This window comes from Sesamum indicum, linkage group LG10 (genome assembly GCF_000512975.1).
Source record: "Sesamum indicum cultivar Zhongzhi No. 13 linkage group LG10, S_indicum_v1.0, whole genome shotgun sequence".
NCBI classification, from domain to species: Eukaryota; Viridiplantae; Streptophyta; class Magnoliopsida; order Lamiales; family Pedaliaceae; genus Sesamum; species Sesamum indicum.
Genome location: NC_026154.1, coordinates 437514 through 459380, shown reverse-complemented (window position 1 = coordinate 459380; position 21867 = coordinate 437514). Strand labels below are relative to the sequence as shown.

The window sequence follows — 21867 nt, the reverse complement described above, 5'->3', positions numbered from 1 at the left end:
TGTGCTCGTTTTTAATTTCAAGTGACTGAATTTGCAGCGTTGAATTCCATTCATATATAAAGGAAGCATCGGAGTCTAAGAAGATCGCACGACATCAAAATAACATATTTTAGTTTAATTCGTTTTTCACCCCTATTAAATTCATTATACTATTACTACCCCTACCTTCCTTTGATTTTCATCCACAATTTGGACAATGATGTGTTTGAAATTTTAGCATGCCAGTAAAACGGAACTTTGACACCAATTATACTTCCCAAATTTTGCCCACTGAAGGTTGAGTTGTAGTGTTTCCATCGCTAATCGAGCTCTACTATTTTCACTAGTGCCAAGGCTTTCGTTCCTTAAAAGAGAGTGAAACACAACTTCTTCATAGTTACTTTGAGCATGGTTTGACAAGCCCATAAAATATTACGAAACTCGTGTACTCATGCTCCCTTAGCTCTTCCCAGCCTGATCACTTAAGTGTTGGAGGATTGCTCGATGGATTACATTAATCCAATCATTCGTTTGAGAGTTGCTCATTAAAGTAAAAATTATTTGATTGCTAACTATCTACACCAATTATTTTTAAACTTGTTTAAAAAATTGAACGACATTATTAGATATATTAATGCCTGAGGATGCCGAATCAACACACGACAAGACAATTAGACATTTATTTTTATAGAGAAAGTGATTTAATTTATTGCTATTTATCTTTTAACCTCTTTTATTTTTAAAATATTTATTTTACATGACAATTCATTTAATTAATTTTTATTTGCTTTTCGACTTATTTTAACAGGACAAGTGATCTGACTAATCTCATTTATATCTATGTTAGAAAATTTCTCAATGCATTAAACCCTTTCAATTTTCTTGAATTATTTTAGTCATTTCATGTTATATTATAGGGTATTCTTTTATCTTGTAGGCATAATATTTTACGACTATAATTTTATAAAAGTTTAATATGAGTAAATAAGTATAACGGAAAAAGTAATTAATAGAAATAAATATGGATAATATCAAAAGTAACTAAAAAGAATAAATAAATTAATGTGAATGTAATTAATAAGTATATTATTTTACATTTTTATCTTAGTAAAATAACATTGCAGAGTTAATTTAATCTAATTTAAAAAAGAAGAAACTTTTAAGCTGATTCATACTTTTAAAGAAAATATAGAATTTTTTCATAAATCCAATATTTGTTTCAAATGTCATTTTATATAAACTTTTTTTTAATATATTTTTATGAATAAAAATATTTTCTTAAAATAATTGTAAGTGAGAAAGTGGGGTTGGGGTTTGTTAAAGTGTGATAGGGGCATAGTTGAAGGAAAGGCTAAGGGGTGGTGATGATAACTGATAAGGAATTAGAAGCAGCAAAGGAGGGGAGATTTTCTTCTTATTTATTGATTGACGATTTTACCCCCGAAACTTTAGTTCAACTCCTTTCGCATCCTCAACGGATAGAATGAAGATGAAATTCTTGAAGACCGGTGATTGGAGACACGACAACTCTCTGTTTGCAACCACAAAGAACAGCAGCAGCACCAGACCTCCTCTCTTCCCAGGTAATACACAAAAACAAATAATTCTTGTCCTATCTTAACACTAATCCAATCTCTCTCTCTTCTCCAACTTTCATGTGTTTGAATTACTCTGAAGTTTACATAAAGTGATGTGGTTGGTTGTACTACTTTTTTGGTGTTTCCTCAGAGTTGGTATACATATTCTGAGCTCTGGATTGTTAGTATGAAGCAAGAAGAAGTTGCTACAGGATCTTGTTAGAATTCATAAAGCAAAACTATGGCAGCTTTTCCTGCAACAAGAATGTGCCCACTTGCCATTTCTAATTCCGCTGGAAGAATTAATGGTGCGTTTGCTTTTAATTCTCTCCCTAGAACGTCGAGTCCATTTCTGACGTTGTTTATGTTTGTGATTTGTGCTGTAAAGATCGGATCTTTTATGTTGATGAGTTGGGAAGGTAGAAGCTTTTAAATTATTTTCTTGAGAGTTCTTCGTATGCTAAATAAGTCATTACCTTCTATTTGCATATTAATCAATCTGTGGCCTTTGAGATGTCTTATACATATTCATATGACTGCATTTGTTCCTAAATTTTTCCCTTTTCATATTCCTTGAATGCTTGTTTTTCGGCTACTTGATAGGTAGACGACTGCAGGGCAGGTGTCATGCAGGGCTTTCTTTGGAGGAAGCATCACCTCGTCGCCGGTTTATTATAGGAGGTGCCATGTTTCCTGTACTTTTATTAGTAAACTTGAATTATGAGTCAATGTTATTACCTGCATTGGCTGAGGGAAAATCAGAAGCCTCGGAGGGTAAGGAAGAGGGTTTAGTTGGGGCCTTACAGTCATTGTTTGACCCTAATGAGAAAACAAAATCAGGAAAAGTTTTGCCAAAGGCTTACTTGAAGTCTGCTAGAGAAGTTGTGAAGACACTTCGTGAATCACTTAAGGAAGATACAAAGGATATTGCTAAGTTCAGACGGACAGCTGATGCAGCAAAGGAATCAATCCGAGAATATTTGAACGGTTGGAGGGGACAAAAGTCAGTTGTTAATGAGGTAATTTCCTTTGACCAACTGATATGGCTGAAAATCACAAGGAGAAGTAAATATTTGGTTGACAATGGTTGATGAAACAGTTAATAAGCTTGTTGAGTTACTTTTAGATTGACTCTATGCAGAAGGTTCATATGAACTTCCTTAACTTGCTAGCTTTTTTAGTTGGTCATTTGAGGTCTCTAAAAAAATTCTTCTTGATCGCAGTTCTGGTTGTATTCATGCATAATTACATCCATAAGATTGCAGTCCATTATCTGATGCAAGTAGGAATGAATTTCTTGCAAAACGCACTACCCATCTGAGAGAACGATTACTGTTCTTTATAGTGTTTGAGCATGTTGGTGCAGGAATCATATGTTATGCTTGAAAAAGCCATCAGATCTCTTGCCAGCTTTTACTCCAAGGCAGGCCCTTCTGCACCTCTTCCGGAGGAGGTCAAGTCTGAAATATTAAGTGAACTGACCACTGCAGAAGATTTTTTGTGAAATGAGATTCTTTTCTCAGGTGTTTAAGGTTCTTGAACAAGATGAACCTATTTAGATTACTTGTTCTATGTAGCCTTATCTCATTTCATACATATATATATATAGTAGCCTCTATTAGTTGTTTGTATAAAGTTCTCTTTCAAATAATACTATCATAGAGCTGATTACTGTTCTGCTTAAAACTCCCAACTTTTTGAAATAGCTATACTTATATGTTTCATATTTTGACACATATACCATGATGGACATTTGGAATCGCAGCATGCTTCTTCAGCCTTTGGTCTGACATTTTCCCATTTCTGGAATTATTGGGGCCTTCACCAGTGGTTTGAACTTCGAATTTTTAGTTGGAGTTTAGATGAAAATTTTTCCGTTTGATTATTAAGGAAAAACATTTTCAAGATGTGGGTGATTCAAAGGGCAATAGCAAGAATCAAGGAGACTGAGTTGCTCAAGAATGTGAGGAAATGTCCCTCAATTGTTTCAGTTTTCCTGGAAAGGAGCACAGTGCTTTATTCCAATGTTTCCCAGATTCAAACAGTATCGAGGAAAAGATCAACACTCTCCAAAAAGAACATTATTGAGCCATTGAGTCATAATACAACATTACATAATCAGACTTTACAAAAGACCAAACTTCGGGAAAGAACCAGAATTTTGTGAATTTTGTGAACCTCGCAGCCCTTCAACACCATCAGATTTGAAATACCTCATAATTTGCAAACGAAAATCTGCAGAACAGTTCTGGTCATACTTAAAAACTTTTTGTTACAGCTTACAGGCATAAAGAAAGGTTCTCACTCTGTATCTCTCAGCACCAAACAAACAAGTACATTCATCAAATGGTTGTTTAAAGTCATCATCTTTTGCATATATCATGTCAGTGCATCAGATCATAGTCTGGCTGATATCCAATGCATGAGAAGGCTGCAAAACATGAGGTAGAGGAAGACAAACCCTAGTGCAGTTTCCTTTCTGAAGAAATGAAAATTAATAAACTAATGGATACTTACAGGTGCTTCAATTTCTGCCTTGACTTACGAATCAAGTGCGTGAAAGGACGCCTTTTGAGCTGCATAGAGAAATGTTCATGTCAACTTTATCACAGTATAAAAGGAGCATTGGAGTTAACATGGAAACTGTATAATTTTAGAAGCAAAGGAGCCAAATTCAAACCTTGGCACACTTCCACGGCGGCGAGGATCATAATCTGTTGCTTGTCGAAGAGCCCTAGCAAAAGCCTTAAAGGTTGCCTCTATAATGTGGTGAGAATTTCTCCCAGCAAGCTGTTACCCATTCAAAGAACCGAATTTGGAATTTGGATCTATAAATGCTAGGGGTATGCCTAAGGGGCATAGTAAATGAAACGAAATGATATAAGGATGAATTAGCATGAAGGTCGAAAATTACTTATATAAAGTTGTTTTCTTAATAGACAGTGACACCTATGTTTCTACCTTGCAATCTGTATAGTAAAGATAAGCAACTACCTTCACTGCATCAATGGCCAGTGAGCACAAGGGCAAGTGATGTAAAATAAGCTAGTCTACTACCACTGAAACAAAAGGGTGTCTCCACACAGGCTACTCTCAGCATAGTATATAAAAACTTCAGATACATTGTACCTGTCGTATGTGAAGTGTCATTCCTGAGGTATTGACCAAGGACTGGAAGAAGTGCTCCACAAGCTGAAAGCAACATGTTCAAGTAGACTCAAGAGACTTACATTCAGTTAACAGTGAAAAACTTGGAAAACAACTTGTAAGTGTAAATTATATACATGGGATAAAGTACCTGTGTGTCATATGTTCCAACTCTCTCTGTTGGAATTTGTAAATCATAACTCAGATGTGGCCTTCCAGATAAATCCTAAGAGAGATATTCAAAAAGTAAATAGAGCAGAATATTGATATTTTTCATGACTTATAAAGCAGCATTGATGTTGTCAGAGAGGTCCCGTCCAATTAATGCCATATGTTTCTCAGTGGTTTGCCTTTATAGTTTATATGCAAGTGTAACGGTCTGATGGTCTGCCTTTGCTGGACCAATGAAAGATGTGCTTGGTGCATATTCAATCATACCAATGAAACATGTACAAGCGCCTCATCGAGGGGGGCAGAGAAGTCCCCAAACCGGTAGATTCCTTTTCTATCCCCAAGAGCTTGCAATAATGCCTGCATGGATGGCCAATGTTAATGCAGTTAATTCAAGACAAACAAAAAGTTGCAGCTAAAACTCATGTAACACTACTGCAAGGAAAGATGGTATGTTTTCAGGCTTCTGAAGCAAAGCACTTCATCAACTTGAATATCAGAGCTTATATAGAACAACTAAATCAAGTATGGGTATGAAATCAATTATATTTGAAGAGAGTAGAGATTCTATCATGTTGCGAACAGATAGGACTCTGAGATAAGACGGCATTCAACATTTTATTTCAATTCTCCATTCCCAAGTAGCAAGTCCAATTCCTATTCAATTTGCCAGGTATAGAGCCAATTAAGTAGAACACAGAGTAGCAACCATAAGAAGGGACTCAAAGTTAGAAATAAATATGAAATGGATACGTGGTCTAATTATCATTCAGGACATTAAAATTAAAACAGAAATAGGTTTTAGGAAACTAACTGTTCCGATGGCCAGGGCAACATCTTCATTTGTATGGTGATCATCAATATGAGTATCCCCAGTGGCCTTCACATGCACGTCAAATAATCCATGTGAAGCAAGTTGCTGAAAAAACATCAAGGAGTTAGGTTACAATTGCCTACTCAACAATTATTTAAGCAAAAAGATCATATTTATGTTACAGTGCCTATAGCTACTATAGACATAATCAGAATGCTATCACCCACGTTATCGAATCTCAGGTAGCAAAAATACAACTAAGACAGCACCAATTGTGGCTTTATCTTTTCTATTGGTTGTCTGAAAGATTAGAGCATGAACAAGATCCCCCAAAAATTACTTCCCTCCAAATACAGAAAGGGAAAAAAAAAGAGAGAGAAAATACTCAATTCCTTAAAAACCAAACAATAATTCTTTTATCATAACATGTAAAAGTATTTACTGTAAGTCAAAAGCAAGAAAAACACATGAAGTGAGATTATAGTCCTGATTCTAGACAGTACTACTTTACAACTGAGAGTAACAATAATCACATATATACAATCACCAAGCCCACTCCCAAACACCACCCAAAACAGCATTGGAGCCTGCAAGTCGTTTATGTAACATTTTTATTCTACACCATTGCCATAGTAGTTTTAACAAAAACCACTCGAAAAGATTCAATTTTGTACCGAATTACAACGCAACCATTAATCATCAGAGGAGAAACAAGAAAGATAAAAGAACTTACATCTAACATGTGATCGAGAAACGGAATCCCCGTATTATTCTCAGCCACGGCATTACCATCGACATTAATCTTCACGTACACATTCGTCTCCTTGGTAACCCTCTTGACTTCTCCAATTCTTCCTCCTGCAATCATAATTAATTACTAAAAACTCGTCAAAATAACGCAAACGCACTAATTAAGTTCACAATTTACCCTGAGTTGTTGCTACCGAGGGAGAACCGTTGTTGTCATCAAAGGCACGAGGAACTGTAGAGTGCATCGGAGGAGTAGCGAGGTAAGTGGGGAAGAGTTGTACCTTGCGATGCTGAAGGTTCACCGGGACCAGAACGTGGTTCGGCAGTTGGAATCGCTGTTTACAGTGAGCCGATCGGGGCAAAAAGGAGTAATTGAGGAAACGGTGAGAAACAGAAAGCTCCATAAACCGATGAACTGGGAGGAGGCAGGCGGAGAGCGGCGGCGACTAGTGGTGCTCAGGGCAATAGGATTAAGTTATACTTTTGAACTATAGTCGCACTTAAGTAGAAACAAACTATTTAGCATTGTACTAAAGTCGGGACGAACGGCAAATTCCAATAACCAGTGAAAATCTTATGGCATCTTTTTATTTCTCTCCTTTTTGGGATAAATACAAAAATAGGAGTCAACCCTCCCATTATATTTCACATAATTATAAATATTTTTTTATTTTTTAAAATATTATAAATACCTCATAATTTTAACATCCGTCTAAGGACAAAAACATTTCGTTATCTTTTTTGTGATGAATTTTTCGTTCAATTTTTATGATAAACAATCTGAAATTCCCCTTTTGAACTATGAGTTATAAATTTATATATCTTTTAAAATTTGATAAAGTATTTTTATGAATGAATATGATTTATAAATTATTTATTTTACCCACCTTTGTATTCTTTTAAATGTTATTCTTGAAACAAACAATAATATAGATAGTAATTCTTATGGACGACATAATTATTTTGTATTTAAAATGTGCATTTATAAATTTTTAAATAATGAAAAAATATTTTATAATTATACTAAAATCTGAGAAGAGGTGGGTACCCTAAATATGTATACTGCCTAAACAAAAGGCAAAACTGAAATGAACAGTGCGTCGAATATTATTAGTTCATCTATTTGAATCATCCGTAATGGTTAAGGTCTTTTTAGAAAGAAACTCACAGCCTGCGGCTTCAAAGATTGCTTTATCCCTCTATTAAGTGTTGAAGACATTGTATTGCTCTTTCTTTCTTTTACTCCCTTTCTCGTGGAACAATTATTAGAAGCTGAAAGCTGTTGATGCCTACCAGAATTGGAACAACAAAATGGTAGTGAAATCAAAACTACTACACATCTGCAGCCACCAACATAATAAGATTCACAGGGTTAAATAGGATTCGATATAATACAAATCTCCTGCTTTTACGTGCAGCAAACGCCGATTAGATTATCATTCCAAAAGAGATGCCGCTTAAGAATATGATGTATTTGTATATACACACATTATCAACTCAGAAAGCTACAAATGTCTGTATATGCAGCCAATAGCAGAAAGTAGTTGCCACAAGGCTACAATCGAAGTTGTTTCTTTCATTAACTCCCCGTCTTTATCTGACCATATTTGGTAACAACTCGTGGGCAGATAACCTGTTTGGAGTAATGGGGAAACAGAAAATTATGTGCATCAGTTTGGAGGGGGACTTCAAAATGGGGATCAAAGCAGTGCTGCACCTGATTTTTCCTAACATTATCACATACCTCAACAGAACTAAGAAAGGTATTGGCCATATATTGATTGCCAATTACTCATCCCCAGCAACTAACTAGAAAGCCTATTGGGTTGCTGCTGCAGGGCTCCAACCCCTTGTGATTCAATAACAGCAGCGAAATGCTAAACAATTTATCCAGTTGTGACACATACTGGTTGTTTCTTGTCAGCAGTCACTATATCATGCGATCCTCAGCAGTAGCTGTTTTGAGCCAAAGCTTCGGAAGAGGAAATAGGAGAAGCAACTTTGACAGCAAGACGGATTTTAATTTCTGCATCAGGTGTACTTGTTTCTGTGGGATTGACAGATTCCTTTGGAACTGGAACAGAGACCACAAGGTCGTTTTGCACCTGCAATACTGCATTTTGATCTATCTCAACATTACTTGTCAGGATGCTTTCTCCACTATCCAGGAAGGTAGGAACAGGGACAGGATTCGGATTCTCATTGATTGTTTCAACAGAATCCTTTGCAGAGATTACAAGTGATAAACCAGAAGCGAGTTCCAGGCCAATGCTTTTAACATTTTTCTTACTGCAAAAGGCTTGGCCATCACATCTCTCATTGTCATCAACATCATCAATAGCAACTTTAGTATCAGAGGCAGCAGTATCAGTGGAAGGTTCCACAGATAAACTAACTTCACTTTCCAAAATAGGTGGCTGATCCTGGTCTGATTTGAATTGAACCGAGTTCTCATTGACAACTGTGGTAGGAAGAGATGCAACATGTTCACCATTGACCTTGCCTCTAGTATCCTCTGCTGATGGTTCAATAACAGAACCAGATTGAGATTCAGCAGAGCCAACAATTATTTTGGGCTCAGCGTCTACAGAACCCTTCAGTAAGAAACCTACATTGGCATGAGACTTTGCAAATTCTGCACTCTCTAAAGCCAAAGGATTCTGGTTTCCATTTGCCTCAGCTGCAGCTAGGGTTTCATCAGAAGAATCATGAATGGACTTCAGAAAAGGAGCTTCAGTTTTGCATCCATTGCCTATGACACCTTCCTGGTTGCCCATAAAACATTCCTTGGAAGAGTTAACGTTATCCATAAAAGGAGGATCTAGCAAACCTTTTTCCATGTCAGCAATGTTATTCTTTTCGCCGTGGGTATGAAGACGTTTGAAGCTAGTGGAGAGTTCGTTTTGTTTGTTTTCCACATCAGTGTTGACCATACTAGCTTCCCGGTTGCCAAGAATGATATCAGATTCACAAACACAGTCCGAAGCTCTAGCTGCTGAACTATCATTTGAAGGACCGGCTGGTGCTGCAGAACCAGAATCTAGAGCATTAACTTTTTCATTAATCATGGTGTCGTGGCACACTCCAGAACCGCAACTCATCCGTTTGTCGTGCTCCATAGATGAACCAAGCTCAGACTTCTCTACCAAAACAGGTGACTGTAGTTCTTTCTTAATGGATTTAGAAACCATCACACCTACAGTAAAAATAAGGATGAGTTCAGAGGCGAAGATCTAGATGACAAGTTAAGGCAAGGATAAATGGTTCATTTTCCTTCTGCTGAACATAACATGATGGGATAGCTAATGGAGTATATCATCACGTTAAAAAGCATGTTTACCATCTGAAATTTCTTGCTTCACTAACATTTTCTGCAACATATCTGTCCCTGGAAATACCAACATATTCATGGACTTTATTTCTCTCCTGAGTACATCCTCAAGTTGATGGAAACCAAAGACTCTAGTCCACGTGTTCATATGCTCTGATATGGCGGGAATGATCAAATGCTCAACTTTGAGAGAACAGAGTTCCTGGAATCACAAAAGTGGATTACTAAATGACACACAGAAAAGGAGGGAGGCAAATTTAATTGCCAGAAAAGATTTAGGGTACAGCACTTCATGTCAATATAATGAATAAATTTCCATAATTTTATGACCTCAATACACTGACCAGTAAAGCTGATGCATGAGCATAACAGTAATCTAGAAAGCAGAAGTGATGCATGCTTAACAAGTGTAGAATATAAAGTCCAATGTTCTTACAGTCTCAATAGCGGAGAGAAGGCGCCGGCACATCCCTTGCCGCCTGTAGATTTCACGAGTCCCAATAAATGGCATCTCTGCAAGACAGGTTCCGTGGATCCTATGAAAGATCCAATGATCAGATCAATTTTCCATTTTGATCACTATACAGTTCGAAGAACCAGCTTACCTATACACAATCTACTTATACAAAGAAACAAACCAAATAAAGCTCAAACGATAAAAAAATATGGAAATGTCACTTTGTAACAAAACTGGAATCAATAGAGAGATTATAAACACATGCAGAAATCTGTACCACTCAATGGGGCCAAGGCTAATGATTACATGAGATATTTACCTTACTAGAAAAACAAGGTTGCACGCCCACTCTTCTTAAATTTCTAGCTTTTTGTTTGTTCAAAGTTAGTTTCCATTCATTTTCCTAGATCAGGCAATTAGTTCAGCATGAATAACGGATAGGGAAAACATAACCTATAAAAGCTCAGGATAAAGCTTCCCCTTTTTCCCTTTTTTGAGCATCACTTTGAGATTCTCAGAAATTGCAGCTTGCCTTGGGTCATTCATTCACCAGAGGCAAATGGGATAAAAAAATTATCTTTAACTAAAATTTACATAAAACTAGTGAATGTAGCAACAGCCATCAGTAAAGAACATTCAAGGCACCACCAGTAGGCAAATATAGTTATTGCTCTCCCATGAACACTTCTTGTTTCTTGTAGACGCAGACAAAGATTAAAAAGAAAATCAAATAATTAAATTAACTCAAAATACATGCTTAGGAGAGAACATGAAATTCAACACCCAACACTGACATAAATGTTAAGGAGATCAAATCTAGACGTCTGTTGAATGTTACTACCACAGGAGACAGCACCAACGTCATACATTGTTTAATTACCTTATAGAAGCTGCAGATACTATTTCGTCACCCCGCTCCAAAATTGCCGTATAGAATCCACGATAATTCAGCCGGTTGAAATTTGATCTACAAGACACAATTATTATTCATATATACTGAAAGATAGGGACGTGCATGCATGAGATATGTCTATGTGTACAAACACATATTTTCTGTATTTTAGACTTCACCAAATCATTTTTAGATTTCTGTCATCATTCAAGAATAGCAGACTTAGGAATTTACCACAAAAAACAAGCCCTGAGCTATAACCAAACCTCACCATGTCAAACTTTCTACTCCTCAATCCTCACCTCTCCCAGTCCACCACTGCATGCCCTATAGGACATCTCAAGAATATAAAACCACACAGTATTACTTACAACTCAGAGACAAAACACACCTCAAAAAAGTCAAGGATTTCTTATGCCAGAAGACATTCATGGATATAATGCAGACGCGGTACCAATTATAGTACCCTACAGCCATTTTAACCTTGTTCCTGGCATTTCAGAGAATCCAGTTACTATTAAATTGAAGATTGAAGAGAGATGAGCTCATGGCATATCCTTTGTGTATGACTCCATATCTATTTTTTATTCTGTAATTTGGACAACGCCAACACATGTCATGCAAAGCATAGTTTCCGGCATGTACATGCAGAAAAGAGTAAGAGTAAATGTGGGAGAAGAACAACATCATGCCACATACATCTGCTTTAGCATGGTGAATAACAGCTTACCCACAGTTGTAGACAACACTATGAATCATATTGATCCCACTCCTCCTGTCAATGATGGGCAAAAAGCACTCATCCATAATCGACAATGCAACAGCTAGCTTGGAATTGCTTTCCACCTTTTGAGGAAATCCACGGTGTGAGGTATCAGACACATCTGTTCGTTGAATAAGAGACCATGAAAATCCTGCCTCCAATTCATGTTTGACTCCAAGAATCTTCTGTAAATGATCATACAGCTGCAGAAGGAAAAAGGGAAAATTTTCTAAAGCTGCATCATTGAACAGCAAAATTACAACTATAAGATGTTTGCATCCTAAATGACACAGGGGTTTTCTTGCGTATAAAGTTAACAATTAGGGATTTTGTGCTAGTTCCCCAAACAAAACACAGGGGGGTGTTATGCAATTTCAACTTACAATATGAAGATAATGTACTAAGGTGCAGGGTATTACAAGCCTTGTACCGATCAAGACGATGCAAGATACTAACGTCATACCACATTATCATAGTTCTAGTTATTGATCCCAAGAAAAAACCGAAGCTAATACCTCTTGGCACTTCAGCCCGCAGAAAGGTGCACCACAACTCGAAGGCAGCGCATGTACCCCCTCACTGCATGATTTGTGATCTACAAGAAATTTTAGAAAGTAAGAATATTTATTTTGTTTGTGTGCGTGTGTGTGAGTGTGAGAGAGAGAGAGAGAGAATTTCAAACCCATAAAAAGAATTACATGTTTTCTCACAGAAGCTGCATCTGAGAATTTCATCAGCAGTAGTACCATTTCCTTCAGCAACATTTTCACCAGCATCCCCACAAAATTTGCACATACAATTTGGACAGTGCCAATCACCCAAAGGCAGCATCTGCAATGGAAGGAAAAGAAAGAAAAGTGCTCAACTATCTAGAGAAAGATACAATTTGCGTTAAAAAATAAAAACTGATTCAGTGTATGACCTAATCTTGTACCACTAATTGTGACATTCTATAGTCTAAGATAAAAAAATATTATCTTCATATTAATATCCTCCGGGCAAACATTCTCCTAGTATACCAACATATTTCTCTTATAATTATCAACTTAAGTTAGCAGAGTTGGCCGTACTATTTGGGAACAAAACTTAGGAGCACACTTCTGTTTCCCCTAAAGAAAGCTGCACTATTTTCTAAGAAAATGTGAGGGGCAGAGGTCTGAGACTTTGCATTAAGACATGTCAAGTAATAGAAGTGTGCATGCAGTTGACCTAAGGCACAGAAGACATAGCGCCAAGATAGACTTACACAAAAGATAAAGACAAACCACATACACAATTATACAAGTGAAGAGACAAAATGAGAAAAAATAAAATGATTAAAATAAAAAGGAGAAAATAGTAATACTCCATTAGAAATGTGATTTTCAACTTAATAATTTAATAAACTAAGTACACATTGGTTGTGCCAGAAGCCATCTAATTAATACCTGTATTCCTAAACAAATCTGATGGAAAGTTGATGGACAACTATCACAACAGATCAAAGCACCTCCATCGCCACAAATACCGCAGGTATCATCATCTGGATCATCACCATCAACATCAACTGTATGGAAATCCTGAATTAGAGACTCCCCTTGCCTATTCCAGGCATCAAGTTGGCACTGCAAAAGAGAGACTCCAGACTCCAAAAATATGTTTTGGAAAGGCTGACGTAGCTTGCTCCCAGCATGCAGCTCAAACTTTGAAACTGTAAGAATTTTACTGCAGCAACCACAGTGGATCCCATCTCTGGTGATCCAACCTTCTAGCATGACCCGAGTCCTTCTGCGGTTCATATACTGCACCTTTTCACTTAACTTCACTGTCCCAGAATCAATCAGCCAGGCCAGTACAGTTCTTTTTCCACTATATGGAACATATCCATCAGACTCTGAGTTTTCCCCTCTGTCAGAACCACGAACAAGAAGAGTGCATCTGCCAATAACTTTACTTGTTCTTCCCTGTAACACGTTAGAACGGGAAGCTATAGAAGGTTTTCCAAATTTGATTTTCCTGAGCTTCTTGTTGGCTGAATCATCACTTAAATCATCATCACTTTCTTGATCCATGTCTTGCAATTCGCCACCCCGTGACTTTGAGTTCTGTTTCATATAGGAACTGAGTCTCTCCTCGTTCTGATCACTGCCTGAGGTCTCCCCATCATCTCTTACTGCAGATCTTTTAGCATTCTTAGTCATGCCATCTTCTTTTATCTTCCTTTTCATTTCTTCCTCAATCTTCTTTTTGGTCTGTCTGGTGAGTTTATGTATCAGATCTTCAGATAGAGGGGCAAATGAGGGAGAACCAACAGTGGATTTGCTTTTAGTGTTGTCTTCCTCCAATTGTTTTTTTAGGGCATCGTAGGCCTTAATAATTGACCAGTAGGCTGTACCACTAGGATTAATGTACACAGCATCTAAGTAGTCTCTGTTTCGTCTTGGTCTATAATCTATAGTCCACCCAGCATCAGTTAACATTCCTCTTATCTTTTCTCGCAACATCTGCTTTTCTGTACTTCCACCACGCTTAGCTTTTCCTTCTTTTCCTTCTTTCACTTTAACAGGGGTGATATTTTCTGGTGGAGGTGGTCTTTCTTCCTCCTTTTTCACCCCTTTCTTTGAGCAACAAGCTTGCGGACCTGGTGGCGCCAGCTTAAGTGCTGTATCAGTACCATCAACTCCCAACTCTCGTGCCTTGATGTCTGTATTCATACCATTGGTTTCCGATTCTCTAGCCTTGATGCCTTTACTCAAAATTGGTTTTATTTTTTCCAACTTTACCTCCATTTTCTCCTTCCCAATAGTTTTCTCCTTGTCAACAAACAAACCTCGTTTTTCAGGTGGCTTTGAAGCTGGATAAACTGGCAATGCTGTAGACAGGTCCTTCTTCATGATATTTTCGGACCTGGAACCCACTCTATCTTCAACTCCTGTAGGATCATACTTCTTAAGATGAGGATGCAAATCAATCTTTTTCTTCTTATTCACCATAACCTTCAATACTCCATTCTTCCCCTGCAGCCTGATTGGCTCATTACCCGCCTCCTGATACCTCAACCTTAACAATGAAATTGGCATGTGCGCTTCATCCTCCTCCAACTCAGGCCCTTTATCCCTCAAACCAGTGCCCTTGCTCCTCCCACTGCTAGAATCGTTAAAATAGGAATCATGGTTACGCTTATCCACCAGCAACTTCCTATGTGAATAATGTGATGACCCAACACCGAACTCCTTCGACTTCCCACCACCACTACGCTCAAACATCTTAAATGTATCCTCCACATACTCATTCCTCATCCTTTTCCCATCAAATTCATCGTACTCGTCAAACTCAAATAAATCCACCCTACTTCTCTTTCTCTCACCATGAGTATCTACCCCAACATTGTTCCTATCATACTCCATATTGTCAAGCTCATGTCTTTTATACCCCATAGAGTCATTGTGCAATCTCTTGTCATTAACTTTCCTTCTCATAAACTCTAAGGACTCATCTTCATCACTCGAACCAGAATCACTCTCAAGTAACCTGGGCCTCTTTTTTTCATTACTGTTAATACTCAAACCTCCCGACCCTCCCCCTGAATTCCTATTCTGAACCTTATTTTTTATAATCAAACACCCTGACGAGGTCTTCTTCTTCAACACACCTCCTCCTGATCTTACACTCCCTTCCATATTCACGCACCAACTACATAAGAAAACCCTTCAAATTCCAATCAAAATTCACACGCAATTCAACCCAAACTCACCTCTACATTACCAAAAAAACACATTCCTTGGCATGGGTTCTCAATTCCGCCGTCCAGCATTACCAGATCTGAAGCAAAACTAAAATCCCACCCAAATTCTTAAGAGAACAAAAAAACCAACGAAGAAATCATCGAATCTTTCTACCTCATTAAATCCGCGTGCGTACACTTTTAATCCGCGATCAATCCCAATTCGGCGACGTAAATTCCCGGCAAAGCAAGCAAAGAAAAAGAAAAAGGATAGAAAACAGAGAGGAGAGAAACTCACAATAGAAATTGCTATTGGCTTTCTGTAAGTATATATAGAACAGAGTTCCGTTGTATTCTTCTTTATTACACAGCAGAAGAATACGGAAAAAGGAGACGGACCAAAATGAGAAAAAATAAAATAAAAATTTTAATTCGCTTCTCTTTGACACTTTGATTACAGCATGCTTTAAGCTGCAAATTTGAATCACCGGTAAAAAGTAAAAACTCTTTTGAGTTTTTCATAAAAAATTTGAACTATATAAATATTTACCTCAAAATGTTCTTTTTTAATGGTTAAAAATAATCGGCAGAAATTCTTGACCTCCTGTCACTATAAAATATTTAATTTGAATTATAACAATACAGCCTCACTTGAACGTACAACAGATCAAAATCACTCGTCTAAATTAATTTATAACTCTACCCATAAATGAATTCTTGTTTAAATCGAATCATAACTTATCTGAAATAAAGACCAACATGTAAATGTACACTATCACCTCAGTAATTTTTGAATTATAGTTTTCATGGTTAAAAGTAGGAAAATAGTGATTTCTTTCTACAAAAATTGTATCAGAAAAGATAATTACCGTGGGTAAATTTTGAGAAATGTTGGGGTGGGGTAAATTGGTATCCAAGGAGTAAAGTTTTCTGGAATAGGCAGGCTGCTGCAGCAGTATGATTGAACCAAGTCAGGTTTTCTCAGAAGCTTTTATTTCTTTTTTTCTTTTTATTAAATTTTGAAAATTGATTTTTTTAAAAGAAAAAAGTTAAATATTTAAAAAAGAGTCAAAATCTAAGTTACGTGGAACACTTGATTGTATTAACAAAATTAGATAAAACGTGCTTTGTGTTATAACACTGTAGACAACTTTTCTAAACGCAACTATTACCAAAGTTATTTGGACCTGTTAACCAATCTTACATATAAAAAGAGGATAATTACACTCTTTTTTTTTTTTTAATTTAGTGTAATTACGTGAAAATATTTTTATAATTTGAAAAATTACATCGTTAAGATTTATAATTTTTTTTGTTAATATCAGTAAATTTTAATTAAAAAAAATTATTTATTAAATAAAAACAAACTTTAAAAATATTATAATGAATTGGATGGGGTAAAGTGTGATAGGTGGGACGAGGGAGAGTAGCTGAAAGGCGAAAGTTGATTGAAAGAAGTTTGCGTGGCGTATTGATGAATGATGATTTGAAAACCTTAAACTGCACCACTCATCACATTAACGGGGAGGGTTCATTTATTTCACTTCTGGGCCTCTGGCAGTTGCAGTATTGCATTACATATGTTGTTGGGCTTATATGGGCCCTAGGCCTCCTCTACAGTTTCTGTTTATTTAATACACTTATGATCACATCCGCATTCAGTATGATTAAATTCAAATACTGATCAAATGCTTCTGTAATTCCAAATCAAAAAACGGGTAAAATTACATTATTAGTACCATAGGTAGGACGTTTGATATTTTTATTCATCACGAAATTTTCAAAACTATGTGATTTTTAAAATGGTCCCGAAATTAGAAAAATTCAACATATTTAGTTCTCTTCTTTATGCGACTTTAGAAATGGTTCCAAAATTGAGAAAACTCGATTCGTTTAGTCCTCCATTTTATGGGATTTTGTGGGACTGAATGAGACTAATTTTCTCAAATTTAGAACCATTACAAATATCACATAATGTAGAGGACCAAATGTGTCGAACCTCCTACCCTATAGAACTAAAAGTATAATTTCGTCAAAAGAAACACATAAAAAACGAGACGAATAAATAAGAAATTACTATAAAATAGACATATCTTGATGAAATTTACAAGCAACCTTTTGATTGTAACGCCTAAAAATTAGCCATCAACTTAGATTTTGGCTTCTTTTTTTCTTCAAATATTCGTTATATAATCCTCAGCTGAAACAAGTTATGATTCATTATTACGAAAAACAAACGAGTACAATAATTGAATTATTAATTGAATAAAATAAACTCAACCAAAAAAAAAAATGTAATACTACAAAATCAAAATCCAGCAAATGCATGGCGTTACATGCAAGACATATAGGGTAAGAGTTCCAACTAATATTCTCAATTAAGCATCATCCAACTGTTGACAGTTTTCAAGTACATGTTCCCTACTGCGCCAGTGGATAAACTAATTAATTAAAGGATTATGATGATTAATCAGGTCCCTAAGTGGAGGGTTAATTAAATTAACAACCATGATTGGTGGCTGCTGTCTGATTGTACGGTACAACCTTTTCTTTCTTCTGTTGTCTGACCCTTTGCTTTTTCAGCTGGTTTATGAGCTCAACATGGGAAGTTTGTGTGTAAAACACTATCTTTATAAGGGTTGCTTTTGGAGTTGATTATATATATACATACATATATGTAAATGTAGATGTCACTTTTGGACAACTTAATTGATTGATTGATGAGTCATACATTGGTGTGCATGCAAACATGTAAGTGTTAGTTGTGGAAAGTGAAAGTTGAACTTCATCACATTATTAATGGGGGTTTTGGGCTTGGGGGAGTTGAACCATGGCTCTCCATCTTCTTTTCTTATTTTCTTAGGCTAAATTTTCGCATTTTTCTTAAAATTTGTCGTAATTATAAATATTTTTTTATTATTTAAAAAATTATAAATATTTTTTATTGAAATTAATGATCGTCTAACAAGTATACTTCTATAATGAACTGTCAAGATGGAGTCATTTGTTGGACAATTACGAAGCAAACCTCAAAAGTGCTAAATGTAATTTTTCAAACCATAGGGGATCTACGTGTAATTACATTAAATCTCAGGGAAGGGTGAGTATAATTGTCTCAATTATCTAATTATAAAGAAAGCGGAAAAAAAAATGCATTTTAAAGAGAGTGTAATTATTCCTTTTTTTTTGGATTTTCATGTCTTCCTATAAAGAATGTAAAGAAACATGGTTAGTGTCAGTTGTTAATTTATAATACACTCACATAAAGTGACGAGCTTTACATTTTCGATGAGGTTAATATTCATGATGTTCGAGTAGAAAATTGAGATTTAACCACCAGATCACGACATTGAGGATAAAAAAAAAGAACTTTTTCCTGATAGTTCATTGCATAGGGCATTTTAGACTTGTCAATAAATAGGGTATTATCCTATTCATACCCAAAAAAATAACATTCATACTTATACCCATACCCTACCCAATGGGTAAGAGACCCTACCCTACCCTAGGCTCATGAAATTAAATGAGTGGGTATGGATAGGATCTAATACCGTAAAATACCCATACCCATAATGCTTAATACCCTAAAATACCCATGGGTATCGATATAGTTTAATGCCAAAAAATGTTCATTTATCCATTACTTTAAAATTTAATTTATAAGTTTTTAGTAAATCAATCAACTAAATTTATTTAATATTTAAAAAATTAAATAATATATAATTATTTCATTACAGATTTTATTTGTATTAATTACTTATTAGAGTGTTTCATGTTGATTTCATAATCAGTCAAAATTAATTTTATGATCAAATTAAGCAAAATTGAACTTGACATGTAATAAATAAAAAAAATACGGACGAAATATAATTTAATTAAATTTGAGTAATATGCGGAATAAATAAAATTTATTTAAGTCAGATTATCAAAAACTCATCAAATCAAAGTTGAATGCAAATGCAAATTCAAATGATACTTGAGAGATTGAAATGAAAGTTAGATATGTTATACTTGATTTTATTTGTTTTTTACCAACTCTTATGTCTTCATTCTTATTTTGAACTCGTCTCGATTTCATAATTTAATATTATCAGCCCATTATTTGAACAAATTTAAGATTCTTATTTAAAATAAATATTGGTCTATCATTTGGACAAAATCAAGTTCATCATTTAAATTTCAACAATGATCATTTGCACCTCTTTGAAATTTAAGTAATTAATTTTATTTTATCGACCGACGGGTCTTGAAAATTCACTAATAAGTTAATTTAGTAACATAATTGTTTGGCTTGAATGTAAATTTAAATATATTATAAAAGAGATAAAATTAAGTGAGTCTCAAATGGATAAAACCCAAACTCTACCTAATTCTTTTATGTATAATTTGGATAAAAACCTATGGGTATATTACAGGGTAGGATATGAAAAAATTACTATAAATGTTTGTTGAGTCCGAAACTGAATAGAGCGATACCCGCCCATTAACAGGCGTAGGGCATTTCATTTGATTGTTTTAATTTTAGGCATCAAAAGGGAAAAGAGGCTAAGTGCATTGAGTGGAAGAAAAAAGAGGTTCCCCTTATGTCTGGGAACATAGAAAGGTCAATTTCAGGACCAAGTTTTGCTATATTTGTTGTAATAAAATCAGTTAGTAATATACATCCACTCATTGCAAATCCAAGTGGAAGTCACTTTCACTTGAACTTGAGCATCTACAAGCTGCAAAATCTGCACCAGCTCATTACAGGTAACTCTCAAGAACTTATACCCAACTGTTGGAAAAAAGCCACAAGCAAGTCAACTTGGGAGTTTGTCCTTGATTCCAGAATGCATTAAGGATAAGCATTGACAAGTCTCAGAACTCTGTAGCATCAACTGGTAGAGAAGTGGCCCTGTGCAGTGATTGCGGCAGCAATGCACCAGAATAGAAACTCTTGGCTGTGACCAGGTGCATGGGACTACAAGAACTATACGATGAATCGTAGTTGTAGACCTTTGGATTGATGTTGTGTTTTTCAGAAACAGCTAAAGACTTCAGCTCAAGTTCATCGTCATCTCCTTTTGCAATCTTTGAGATCAACTGCACGTTATCTTTCGTGCATTCTTTGTTGTCAGAACCCGAAACTGAAGATTTGGAAAGAAATGCAAGTTGTTGATCGCTGAGATCCCTCAACTGCATTTTATACTTAGCCTTGAGCCACCTTAGCTCCTGTGTTATCTCATGCTCATAGTCGTTTTTTTGTGTTGAAGGATTTGTAGTAGGGGAAACTTGAATGTCAGATGGATTCTCCTCTTCATTTCTTGAGTTTCCCTCATCGTTATCTGTTGTCAATCGATCAAAAGTTTCTTGTTCGTAGCCAATGTGATTGTCACCAGAGTGGCTTGAGCCCGCATGAGCATCATCATTAGTACGCTGCTCAGACCCGTCGTCAAATTGGTAAGTGATCTCTTCAAAGCGGCCATGAACGGATCCATGTCCGTGTTTTGAGCAATGACGAACTTGCAGGCTCTTACGTGGCCTGTCGGGGGAACCATCTGAAGCACAATTCTGACAGCAACTACTGTTTCTGTAATTAGGACTTTCTTCTATGCCGACCCCCATTGTCCATTCTGGTACCAAGGAAGCAATCTCACCGTCGATCATTTCAGCTATTCTGGTCACGTCTTGGTCTGTGATATCCAGCTCGGCAACCATTTCAGTTGCCACACTCAGAGCTGTGTCAGTTTCAATGTCGAAAGGGAAGTAAATATTTCGAACACGACCTGAAACACCAATTCAGAACCATATATTCAGCATCAACTCAATAAGAAAAAAGATCATATTTTGACAACAAAATCAACATAAAATTCAACCTTCTTTATCTGCGATTCTGAGTCTCAGAAAAATATTGCCGTCCTCACTCCTTCTCCCTTTGATAGTAATGTCTACGTCTTCCAAGTGATCATCCTCGTGACTCGTGAACAAATCAATCTCATTTGTTTCGTATTCAAACGAGTGAGAATCAAAATCATGTTCTTGTTCATAACAAATATAATTGGAGTAACCATTGACTAATGAACTGGTAGTGCTATGATGAGCACTCAGAAGAGGCTGTCTTAAAACAGGGCCTATTTCGTCGTAATCTCTTTGATAGTTCAATGGCCTCAAATCATAACCATAATCATCGATCTGGAGGAAAGGGTCGTTGAGGAGCTCCCAAGCAGATAGCCTATCGGAGACAGTCGCTAAACATTTCTCAACAAATCTACGAACCTCCGGATCCTTAACTTTGTAAAGTGCA

At 36.1% G+C, this 21867-nt stretch overlaps 4 protein-coding genes across 7 annotated transcripts in view; 1 reads left to right on the top strand and 3 right to left on the bottom strand.

The window, feature by feature from the left end:
• LOC105171351 (photosystem II D1 precursor processing protein PSB27-H2, chloroplastic) lies at nt 1389–3233 on the top strand. The gene is made up of 4 exons (XM_011092426.2): nt 1389–1562; nt 1708–1864; nt 2160–2575; nt 2923–3233. The coding sequence occupies exons 2-4, from the start codon at nt 1798–1800 to the stop codon at nt 3058–3060; spliced, it is 621 nt and encodes a 206-aa protein (XP_011090728.1). The 5' UTR covers nt 1389–1562; nt 1708–1797; the 3' UTR covers nt 3061–3233.
• Nucleotides 3608–6999, bottom strand: LOC105171349 (imidazoleglycerol-phosphate dehydratase-like). 3 transcript variants are annotated; one of them, XR_848574.2, is made up of 10 exons: nt 6617–6999; nt 6422–6546; nt 5689–5793; nt 5142–5234; nt 4855–4929; nt 4686–4748; nt 4237–4346; nt 4074–4132; nt 3862–3987; nt 3608–3791 (listed from the first exon to the last, which is right to left on the bottom strand). XR_848574.2 is itself a non-coding variant. In XM_011092423.2 (9 exons), exons 1-8 carry the CDS (start codon nt 6840–6842, stop codon nt 4105–4107), a joined length of 825 nt encoding a protein of 274 aa, XP_011090725.1. In that variant the 5' UTR covers nt 6843–6999; the 3' UTR covers nt 3608–3987; nt 4074–4104. The 3 variants fall into 3 exon arrangements, 2 of the variants coding, with proteins under 2 accessions (XP_011090725.1, XP_011090726.1); XM_011092423.2 differs by having other exon boundaries at nt 3608–3987; XM_011092424.2 differs by lacking the exon at nt 3862–3987.
• LOC105171348 lies at nt 7828–16012 on the bottom strand. 2 transcript variants are annotated; one of them, XR_848573.2, is made up of 9 exons: nt 13309–16012; nt 12580–12712; nt 12397–12476; nt 11849–12084; nt 11107–11193; nt 10206–10305; nt 9779–9971; nt 8183–9634; nt 7828–8071 (listed from the first exon to the last, which is right to left on the bottom strand). XR_848573.2 is itself a non-coding variant. In XM_011092422.2 (8 exons), the coding sequence occupies exons 1-8, from the start codon at nt 15538–15540 to the stop codon at nt 8385–8387; spliced, it is 4311 nt and encodes a 1436-aa protein (XP_011090724.1). In that variant the 5' UTR covers nt 15541–16012; the 3' UTR covers nt 7828–8384. The 2 variants fall into 2 exon arrangements, 1 of the variants encoding a protein (XP_011090724.1); XM_011092422.2 differs by having other exon boundaries at nt 7828–9634.
• LOC105171347 (probable serine/threonine-protein kinase WNK9) overlaps nt 20144–21867 on the bottom strand; it is a 3365-nt gene continuing 1641 nt past the window's right edge. The window contains exons 6-7 of the mRNA XM_011092420.2: nt 21440–21867; nt 20144–21349 (exon numbers count right to left, since the gene is read on the bottom strand). The exon at nt 21440–21867 is cut by the window's right edge and continues 13 nt beyond it. Coding sequence (XP_011090722.1) covers nt 20442–21349; nt 21440–21867 — 1336 coding nt within the window. The 3' untranslated portion in view covers nt 20144–20441. The remainder of the gene's footprint in view (nt 21350–21439) is intronic.